Raw genomic sequence first — 11,690 nt, forward strand, 5'->3', positions numbered from 1 at the left:
ATCGAGAATTTAAGACCATAGAAAAAGAAAAAAAAACTTTTATTTTAAAGAGGCAGTTTTTAAAGCGTAAGAAGCGGGGCGGACCTGATTCAAGTCCAGCAAACCTCTTATCTGACCAACACAAACAGCCCCCCCGCAGTTCAGCACAGAGGAGGAGGGAAACGCATATAAATGACTCTTGCTTCTGTCAAAACCGGACTAGTTAAAGAAGTCAACCTACCCTTGCGCTTATAATTATCTAGCACCAAGTATTTTTTTTATTTTTTTTTAAAACAAAATGGGAACTTTCACTAAAGTCATTTTTACTGGTATATGTGTCGCATTCCTGGCTGTCAAGTGGAATGCACCCAAGTTTGATGCAGGTGAGTGAAGACAGGTATTTGCTATTGTAAGAATGTTGGAGGTAATTTATCAGTTAACTTGTTATCAAAAACCTGTGTCGGCCTCTTTAACAGTAGCAGATATGAAGTTTTATTCTGCTGACTGGAGGGTGTTGGTGCTGCAGGTGGTTGCAACATAAGAGCGTCATTCCTGAACACAGTCGTATGAAATCAAAGCCAATGTGTAAATCTGAATGCAGTGTGTTTTCAAAACCACACCTAAAGGCTTACTGTGAAGAGTGTATATGCTACAGTAAGAGTTATTACCATACAGGGTGAATATTGAAAGAGCTTTGATATGTGAGGTTTATTTTTTTTTTTTGACATACTGTTTGATCAGGGGTGTCCAATCCTGGTCCTCCACAATCCTGCATGTTTTAGATGTTTCTCTCTTCCAACACACCTAATTCCAATGATCAGCTCATCATCAAGCTCTGCAGAAGCCTGATAACCATCCTGATCATTTGAATCAGGTGTGCTGGAAGAGGGAAACCCACCCCTGTGTTAGATAATCAAGTGCAGCATGCAACCAGAACTAGAAATTATACACCCGATTTAAAATTGCCACCAGTTTTATACTCGATTTCTATATTTAGATGAAAAGTTGCGGGGAATTAGATATATAAAATATGCTTTATATTCCATTTGCATATACATAGAATGGCATATATGTATGTGATGTGATGATGATGTGTGTAGGAGTACAAAATGCAAAATTGAATAGGATCAAAGAACCGCATAATACGATCAAATAAATCAAAACTCATGTATGTTGTGTTTTGACCTCAAAAATCAAATGCCAACGGAAGCAGCAAATCAATATGTGGATCAAAGAACTGTATGATACAATAAAAGAACTGATAGGATCAAAGAACTGTGTAAAATAAATCAAAGCTCAGGCCAGTTTATTATAGTATAGAAATAAACATTATGTTAGTACATTATATTTATGTATTGCGTGTTTTGTTTAAATCCCAAATCTCTAATTCCATAGCACAAGGTTGGTATTGTTTTCATATTAACTGGGCAATGCAATACCTGAGAACTGTGCGATACAGGCATTGCTTCCCATTTTTAAAGCAGAAAATGTTGCTGAATTTAAAGCCAAAAGAGAGTTGTTTTTTTTTAATGCAATTAATCTTTAATCTGTAATTATTTTTTACCTCCTCACCTATCACCCAACCCGTAACCCATGAGGTAACAATTTAAACAGTCTATTTGCAATTGTGGATCATATGGTTAGGACCACATAAACGTACATAACTGATTTGGTGATGAGATGCTTTACATGCTTGTTAATCCGCTCTGAACAAAATAATCTCATTGATAATTAAAGTTTAATTTGCCCTTTGAAAAATTTCAGAGAGGTGGCACAAACTGAGCGAGTAATTTCTAATAATCTGCTTTCAGCTTGTGACCAAGGCCTGAGCAGTGAGAAAATATAGCCTTTGTCTACACTGTGAGGATACATTGTATTTTAGACTGTATGAAATAGTGTTCTGTCCAGTCTGTGGTTTCCAATATTAATGCAATAATATGGAGTCCCGAGGGTAGTTTTCAAATCTTACATATGAAATGCTGTTTGTAACAGTTGCAACATTGTCTGACCTATTGGGAAGCCACTAACACAGCACAGACATTTTTACAACATGTAATGTCAACATGCCCTTGGACTTGATGTAATTGTTATCTTATCGAAGCCAATCAAAGTCCTTTTGATAGCGTTGATTGGCTTATCTTTTTATGATGTAGGTGAACGGAAATAGTCCACACTTGAATCGCACCTTTTAGTCTTAGCTGGTTTCTACACTTCATGTATTTGTTATTCACACAGCAATTAGTGCCATTGGTAGCAACTTGGGCCTCAGTGTCCAAGGACACTAAAGCACAGAGAGGGGTCAAAGATCAAACCGACCCGAAGATTATTGGGCAACCTGCTCTGAAATCGGAGCCACAGTCAATATGTGGTGAATGATTGTAGGTCAAGTGAGGCTCATAAATTGAACTAAAATAACAACTTCAGAATATATGAAACGAATACAGTTTATTTCTGTTCATCGCTATGCAGTTTACAAATCGTGCCTTTTGCTTATTGATATATTAAAATGGAATTAATATGTTTCAGAATCACTCAAGGGCGCCAGGGTATTGGTGACGGGGGCCAGCACGGGTATCGGTGAACAAATGGCGTATCATTATGCCCGCTTTGGTGCCCAGATTGTTATTACAGCAAGGAGGGAGAAAGTATTACAGCAGGTCAGTGAACTTTACAACATGGTTTCAAAGCTCAAACTAGTAAAAGCTTTTTACAATAAATGCTGCATGCACACATTTTAGCTGTAAAGTTCTTCGTCCATCATGTCATATACAGTGTTTTAATTGAAATCTAGACAGGTCAGTTGTTACCATTACAGCATCAAAGGTGTTTTCTGTACTGATTGTACTGGTGTCTGCCGCTGTATTGAACAGTTTACCCATTCTTCTTGATTTTGTCTCACAGGTGGTAGAAAAGTGCCTAAGTTTAGGGGCCCAGAAAGCTCTTTATGTTGCAGCAGACATGTCCAGTGAGTCTGAGCCTGCTAAAGTGGTAGATTTTGCTCTGGAGAAGCTGGGAGGGTTGGATTACCTGGTTCTCAACCACATTGGCCCGAGCCCCTTCAGCATGTGGACGGGAGATGTGGATCACACCAAGTGGCTGATGAGTGTAATGGAACATTTTGGTGATTTTTCAGTACATAAAATAAAAGGAATCCTGCTTCTTTCAATCACTGTGTGTCTTTGTGTGCTTTTCAAAGGTCAATTTCTTCAGCTATGTTCAGATGGCTTGGAAAGCTTTGGCCTCCCTTGAAGACAGTAAAGGATCACTCATAATTGTTTCATCACTTTTGGGTAGGTTTGTCTCACTTTTTTTAATACACACGTTAAAGACAACAAAGTATGAAATATAACCTGTGCATACACTAATATTAAAGGTCTCATATTGTGCCTTTTTTAAGCAAATCAATGAAACCCTCACATGGCTTCAGAATGTGTCTTTCAATTTTACAGCTCAAAACACTGCAAGGATGGTTTAATTTACCATGACTGTATAACTCCCGGTTTTCTAAACACGTGTTTTCAGCGTCTGTAGCTTTAGTTGTAGTTGACCTGCCGCTGATCACACCCACATAGGGAAAAAGAGTCTCTCTGCGTCTGTCATTGAGAAAGTAAAACAGTCAACCCCACAGATATGGATGGGTGTGTGAGACCTGGACTTTCTATTGCTTCTAGCTTTCTATCTGAGCAGTTGTTTTAAATGGAAATATCGCTGAAGTCATTTTTAACTTATCTGTATGTTGGGAATTTATGGGAATTAACGGGAATTTATGGGAATAAACGGGAATAAACTGGGAATTTTCAAAACTGAAGGTTGGCTCTTCATAGGGAACTTAAATATAGTTGGGGAAAATATATTTTAGTATAATCTTGACAGATACCATCCAAGTACACTTGAATATCCATGTCATTCCTCAATCACATGCACACACAGGAAACTGCTTACTGCATGTCTACTGAGACCACACCCCCTACAGGCACTGTGCATGCCTCCATCACATGGACAGATGATTTCTACAAGACCGGACCGCACTTGAGCCCAAAGCACAAGACTGTTGAAGGCACACATTTGCGCCTGTGGACTGTGGATATTATGGGGAAATATATTTATTAAATGTTTAAATTGCAAATATAACATACAAATATATCCATCTAGTAGATAGCTAGCTGATAAGTTAAATGCTAAACAAGCTATAGCTAGCATATGGCTTATACATGAAATATATATATAATAAGCCATAGCTAGCATAAATGTATTCATCTAGTATATAGCTAGCTAAGTTAAATGCTAAATAAGCCATAGCTAGCATAAGAGTGCATCTATGAGGCACTCTTATAAAAATGCTACCTACTTCAAATGTGATGCTGTGATATGATACAATTTCATTACATTACCCTCAATTCCCAGTTAGTTCCCCTAAATTCCCATTAATTCCCATAAATTCCATTAATTCCAATTATTTCCATGTAAGTTTCCAATATGTAATATTTTCAAAATTCCCCATCTTAACTTCCCATGGAAATTTAACTTACCGGAAATTTTCCGCCCCTTTGCAACCCTAGTTCTACAGTTTTAACCATTTCTAAATGTCATTCAGTTTAACATTATCATTAGTTCTGACCTGCAGGCACACGATCAAAGCTAATGATAAAGTTTTCCACATTAGCTGCAACATGCGCTACGACTAAAAATAACTTATGGGTCTTGATGCTGGGAGTGCATGAAGACTCTTGTGTTCACTTACAGCCGACGGCAGAACATGTGCTGTGATTTGCTTGTCACTGAGACCTTTTAAAGCTGGATAAAAGCAGCTCTAGAATATCAGCAAACCTGGTGGAAAGCGAGGCAGGAATGGGTCACCTCACTAGCAGCAGGCAGCGAGGGGGCAGGATTATGCAAAGTTTGAGCTCGATGACTCAATTGGTATGGAGCGGATCAGTAAAATTCTTACTGGCTTGCAAAGCTGGAAGGCTGCCTAGTTGTGGTGTGGCTTAGGGAATGGCAGAAGTTAACCTCTTGTATCTCTCATATCTTAAAAGCGTTTTACTTTACACCTTCAAGTTTCTAACAACCACAAAACACAATAGAAATGGATTTTCACTGTATGGGACCTTTAATACCTCCAAATGTTTCCACCCACTAGTCCAGATGATTTAGTTGGCTCTAGTTAATTTGACTTTTAGTGTTTTTTGTTTGTTTTGGGTATTTTTTTTAGCATAAATTATTAATAATACAGTAATCATCCCCTGTTTTATGATGATACATTTGTAAAGCCCTGTGTCATAACAAAGTTACAAAACACCTTTCAATGAGAAGACAAATGTAGAAATGTGAAATGTAAAAAAAGGGATTTCAAATGTAATTTGTGACCTTAAAACAACAGATTAGAGGTAGAAATTTAGAAGTTCTGCTCTGAAGCTTTTAGTCATACCTAATAGTCTTCATTAGCAGATTTATGTGTTTCTCCGCATGTTAAAGATGACTGATGTTTTTTTTGCTAGTGCTCAAACAAAAAATACTGACATAACCCTTTAAGGTCTAACATGAAACTGCATTTTGCAAAGATTTTGTATGTTTGAAAGTTCTATAAAAGATACTAAATTGACTGTTCTTGTCTAACTGTTGCTGCTGGTTCACAGGTAAAATGTCCAGTCCCTTCGTGGCGCCATATACCTCAACAAAATTTGCCTTGAACGGATTCTTTGGGTCCCTTCAGCACGAGCTGGCTATGAAGAAAAGCAACGTGTCGGTGTCTATATGCACGCTGGGGCTCATTGATACCGAAGCAGCTATGGATAAAGTCAAGTGAGTCAAATAGATCTGATTAACAAGTAGCATCATTAATAGTATTTGTGTTGTGTTTGTGTTAGCTAAGTAACAATAATAATACACTTTTTTCTGGATCCTAGGGGTGTCACTAAAGTACCAGCCTACCCTGCCACAGACGCAGCCTTGAACATCATCATGACAGGTGCTACGAGACAGTCGGATCTCTTCTACCCCTGGTTCACGTACATTGCGGCTGCCAGCAAAGACATGTTTCCTTCTGTTACAAACTATATCATCCAGAACTCCTACAACTACATCCCTTGAAGCGCGTCGGTCTGTAGCACTATTATAAAAGTTCTCAATTCACAACATTGACGTGCTAGAGCTTTGATATCAAGTGTATAATGAATTGATACACACACTGAGCATGGATATACTGTGGACGGTTCTGTCTATATCTAGTAAATTCCACTTATATTCCTCTCAGATTTAGCTTTCATACTCTAGTACACCCAATTTTGTACCCTAATCTTTGGTTTCCACTTTCCTCATTTTGCTTTTTGAGAGTGGTCCAGCTCTAAAATGTCTACAGGGAGAACAGCTCAGTGAGTCAGTGAGTGTAAATCAAGAAAGAAAAAAATACACCAGACTCACCACTCATAAGACAGCACATGGTGCAACACACAATATGAGAGGACGCCTCCTCTTCTTCAGATGAGATTCAGCTTTGGATCTAATATCAAACTTTTACATTATTGCTATTCTGCGGTCAAAGAAGGAAACAAATAAAACACATTTTCACCGTAGTCGTGCTTTGTTTCTTGTGCTTGTTCGCAGTTTTTATTACGTTTTTAAAAATGCGTTTTGCTTCTATTTAACAGCGGACTACTGAGAGTTTGTTTTGTCACCTTTTATGTAACAGTGACAGGATATGTGGGGGAAAGGGAACAGGGGAATGACATGCAGGTCGGCCAGAAATCAAACTGGCAACTCACTGCTTGATTGCATCTGCACCCATGTGGTATGCACCCCAAGCACTCAGCTGTTAGTTGACAGTTGATGGTCAACAATGAGAAAGAAAAACCAGGGAATGACATGCAACAGGCTACAGAAGTAAGTCTTTGTTTCATTTGCATGAATAAAACATCATGATACCATTGGATACAGTAATGTAGTTTAGTGGATATATGATGAGGCTGCAAGGTGGCGCAGTTGGTTAGCACTGCTGTCTCGCAGCAAGAAGGTCGCTGGTTCGCGTCCCGGTGGGGGCACCGGGATCTTTCTGTGTGGAGTTTGCATGTTCTCTCATGCTCCGGCTTCCTCCCACACAGTCCAAAACCATGTTGAGGTTAATTGGTGATTCTAAATTGTCCATAGGTGTGAATGTGAGTGTGCTTGGTTGTCTGTCTCTAAGTGTAGCCCTGTGATAGACTGGTGACCTGTCCAGGGTGTCTCCTGCCTTCACCCTAAGTCAGCTGGGATAGACTCCAGCCTCCCGCGACCCTAGTGAGGATTAAGCCGTGTATAGATAATGGATGGATGATGAGGAGGAAGGAAGCTAAAAGGCTTAGATCAGGGGTGTCCAATCCTGGTCCTCGAGAGCCCCTATCCAGCATGTTTTAGATGTTTCCCTCTTTCAACACAGCTGATTCAAATGATCAGGATCGTTACCAGGCTTCTGCAGAGCTTGATGATGAGCTGATCATTTGAATCAGGTGTGTTGGAAGAGAGAAACGTCCAAAACATGCTGGATGGGGCTCTCGAGGACCAGGATTGGACACCCCTGGCTTAGATGGTCCACAAATCTAAACACAATAAATAACAATAATATAGCGCAGTGAGAAACATGGTACAGCTAACTAACATGAGCAGATGGAAGAAACACAAAAAGAAAACCGAAAGAAAAGACAAAAATAAACTTATTTGCATTCTCGGAGAAACATTTGTGTATTTGCATCCTACACGTCAATGACTTCACATTTGACTTCAGACTCTTCAGGAGCGTAGGACTGCTATATTTAATGGTGCAGTGACCCTGAGATAAATCTAGGCATGTTTAGCAGCACTTTTGTTTTCTGTGTTAACCCGTTTGCCACCATTCAATGATCGACACTCATGCAAACCAAGTCTTTTGAGCCATGTTTGTTGTGAGGCATAAATCTGAATGGATTAATACTTGATACATCCACATGAGGGCAGTAGTGCCAAAGTAGTACAGGAGCATTACTGCACACAGCAACCAGTGGAATCAATACCTGCCAGGAAAAAAATAACAGAGCCTTGTGAATTTGATGGTGATGAAGTAAATTAGTGCAATATATATATATATTTTAAATCTTGATTCACCTTGCTGGCAGTCATCAGATTTTTTATGTTTTTTTGCATCACCATATCAATACTCCGCCTCCCAGTTCCTTTCCCTGTGTTCTCCACCCCTGGGTTCTCCTCTACTTCATTTAGTTTCGTCCTGGCCACAGTAGGCGTTGCAGACTTCCTACAGAGCAGGACTTTCTCAGTGGGCTCCTTTGTGCCTTTGTTCATCATCCCCAAAGGCACCACAGGCTTCCTGTGAAGCTGTTGGCTCAATCCATCCTGGTGGTCTTTCTCTATTGTAACGCACCCTAGAAGTTGTTCCCTGCTGTTAAAGCAGTTTTCTACAGGAGTACACTGTCCTTGTCACCTCAAAAAAAGAAGAAAAAAAAACTCACGAGAACTGGTAGTGTAGTTTGAAAAGTTGAGAAACAAGCAGTTTCTTTTGGATACATATAAATTCGATTCTAAACCAACAATAGGAAGCTCTGAATCTGTAATACAGGAGTCTGCACGGCTCGCTTCGACTCTTCTGATTCTGTGGTCTTGCAGCTGATATGACTGATGGCGCGGAGTAATTGGAATACATGTTCTCGTTGTCCTTATCTTGACACTCTTGATGATTTGAGAGGATTGTGAAGACGGTATAATCTCCCTGCAGATATCGTAGAAAGAAGAAGAAGAAGAAGAGAAAAAAACTCTTTCCCTCCTTCTGTCTCCTCCTCTGTCACACATGCTCACACAATGCTGGGGCCTCCTGGAGAGAAGAGCAGCCGTGGCCTGGGAGAACAGCCAGAAACACCTGCAACAGATTAGTGCTCCTAATGCTAGGTAATAAATCCTCTCACCCTTCTCCAGCATCTCTATCTCCACCACGCATGGATCTCATAGGCTGAGGAGCATCCACCCACAGCACTGCCGGTCACAAAATATAGATGTACCACTGTATCCGTGGATGTATTTACGCTGTCTTTTTCGGCCATTATCCCGCCGCTGCAAATTGAACTGCACTCCTTTTGCATAATGGCTATATTTCTTCCATATTTCCCCCCAAGGTTTAGCCTGGGATCTATGTCAAGATCAAACATTTTCATTGTGACTTCAAACAGCCAAGGCCAAGAGCAAAGCCGAGGCTGGCCGCTTTACTGCCTACACGTACGACTTGAAAGGTGTCAGACTGATTAGCCAACCGGCCTCCCACTTAATGAACTTTGTAATGCGGCTGATTTAACATATTACTTAATCTCTATATCTACAGACGCAGATCGACTGTAGGTGTGCTATAGCAGTAAAGCCAAATGCAAGTCCGTAACCTTTTACCTTATAGCACACAGTTTCACATTTACACACAAAGTTTTGCTGATGCAGCAGGGTCATGTTTCAGACTATAGTCACATATCCATGGAAATAACCCAGTGCACTTCAGCCATCATGCACCAGGCCCAGTTTATGATTCTTTCTTTGTCCCGCTTCTTTGAGCACAAAGGGCACTGGGCCACAAATCCCCGTCTACATCGTTTACATTGAGCTCTACAGAAGCCTTGGTGTACACACAGCTATTGTTTCTTGCATGTTCACTGTCTTGTGTGTGCTCTCTGTGTATTTAAGATGAATCGTGGCCTACCACTGGGTTTAGAACTGGTGACCAAATGGTGAAAATGAGAATCAGGAACCTCGTGTGATGAGCAAATGTAAAAAAGTGGGGTGGGAAAGAGGTAATACATGATGTATTTGTATTAGTATAAGCCTATAAGGCAACACAGAGGGACTCTATAGCATCTGTTGATATTATTTGTACACTGAAAAACGCACACAAAATGCAAAGATGTGAATGAAAAGTAGCTGCAGTTTTAAAAAGCTATTGCAGTTTTGCTGTTTTAAGTCAAATACATTCTTAAAATTCTCTTATAGAAAACATTAAAGGAGTAGTTTTGGGAAACAGATGTTCTTTAGATGAGTTAGATGAGTGGATCGACACCATTCTTAAGCATGTGCAGTGTAGAGAACTTAGCTTAGCTTTAGCATAAAGGCCTCTGGGTGCCTCACATTTTTAATTATTTTTTGTGCAAATTAAACAGAAGAGATGCAATGTGTTAGTAAGCGAGCTTTAGAGGTAGTGATTCATGGACTTGGTCACAATCATAAAGCCAGGCTAGTCGTTTCTCCATGTTCCCCATCCATACGCTAAGCTAAGCTAACTGACTTGCTCCAACAGCATATTTGAAGAGCAAGAAAGACATTGGCGTTAGTTTTCTTATCTAATTCTCATCAAGAACGTGAATATTAAGCTGGTTCTAAGAATGTTTTCTGTGAAACGCTTTCACATTATCCTGCAGATTCCTTCAAAAATGAAATAATTGTGCAGATAGCAGCAGCAGCAGTGGATGAGTGTGCTGTCATAAGCTGAAGAATAATGCTGCTAAATATGACAAATACCCGGAAACGTACTGCTTCTGAAAATAAACGCCATAAATATTCAATATTCAGATTCTTCTTTGATGTGTCAATTTTCATCCATTTGTTGGCTCTTCAAATGGAAACCTGCCATCGATCCACGTCGTTGTCGCGAGCTGATTAATTTCGCAAAGAATGTTAATCTTCCCCCTCTCGAATACCGCCGCTTGTGCATGACCTCTGAAAAAGTTTTCACAAAACATTGAGCTATGATAACAAAAGGAGAGAGTGAGCGAGGGAGACACAGGAGGGGAGGAGGTTTCGGGGGAGTAGCGAGATGAAAACCTATGAAAGGGAGCGTCAGTGTGAATAAAAACTGTGGGTGTGAGAGGTGGCTGAGGTGACCCTGTGACCCCTGACCTCCTTCCCCCAGGTCCATTCAGAGCGGCACAATGGTTGACACCTGTGTCCTTTCAGTCCTGCTTCTATTATTATTTACATCAGTCAGTGGGAGAGAGAGGGGAAGACAGAAAGAGGCCAGAGGTGCTGTGAAGCAGAGTGCACCAGCCTCATGCCAACAAACTCTTCCCTCCCCTCCTTCGCTCCCTCAAAGACAGGTGCCTTCCTATCTCCCTCTCTCTCTGTGTGTCTGCCGTCTGCCAATCTGTTCCTCTCTAATTATTTCGGATAACTCCAAACACGCCGGCGGAAGGAGAGCATCCACAAAGAGGACGGACGGGCTGTTTTTACATCCTGTACCTAATGGTCTGGCATCCCTGCTCCTCTGTATCACCATTAACACAGAGGATTGGATTGAGTGGAGGAGAAAGCTGAAAATTTTTGGAATATGCACGAGCAAAAAAAGACTCATTTCTCTTTAAAAAATCCAGGTTAAATGCATGCATATTCTTTCAAATTTGCAGCAGCAGCAGCAGCAGGACAACCAGAGCAATCCCAGTCCCATTTCTGCAAAAAAAAAAAAAAAAGTGGAGCGTGTAAAACTTTAATGATATTCCCCGGGACAATCCTTTCGTTATGTTCTTGTCATTTATCCCCTTCTCTTGCTGATCAGGCCGGTGGGGGGAGAGTCACAGGGAGCATGGGTGGCAGGCTGGGGGTTACATGAATTCTTCTTTTTTTTTTTTTTTCATTGGGGGAGAGAATGCCCAATTAACAAAGGATAAGAAGTGAACCGTAAACACCCTCAACAAGGCCCAACAAACCTACAAGAACAAGCGCTG

At 40.5% G+C, this 11,690-nt stretch overlaps 1 protein-coding gene across 1 annotated transcript; it reads left to right on the plus strand.

Annotated features, from left to right (window-relative positions):
• The first annotated feature begins 220 nt into the window (after positions 1 to 220).
• Positions 221 to 6,551, plus strand: hsd11b1la (hydroxysteroid (11-beta) dehydrogenase 1-like a). The gene is made up of 6 exons (XM_008300559.1): positions 221 to 362; positions 2,506 to 2,636; positions 2,881 to 3,084; positions 3,176 to 3,269; positions 5,616 to 5,781; positions 5,886 to 6,551. Exons 1-6 carry the CDS (start codon positions 278 to 280, stop codon positions 6,067 to 6,069), a joined length of 864 nt encoding a protein of 287 aa, XP_008298781.1. The 5' UTR covers positions 221 to 277; the 3' UTR covers positions 6,070 to 6,551.
• The last annotated feature ends 5,139 nt before the right edge of the window (positions 6,552 to 11,690 follow it).

The sequence above is a fragment of the Stegastes partitus genome, unplaced genomic scaffold (assembly GCF_000690725.1).
Source record: "Stegastes partitus isolate 25-593 unplaced genomic scaffold, Stegastes_partitus-1.0.2 Scaffold33, whole genome shotgun sequence".
NCBI classification, from domain to species: domain Eukaryota; kingdom Metazoa; phylum Chordata; class Actinopteri; family Pomacentridae; genus Stegastes; species Stegastes partitus.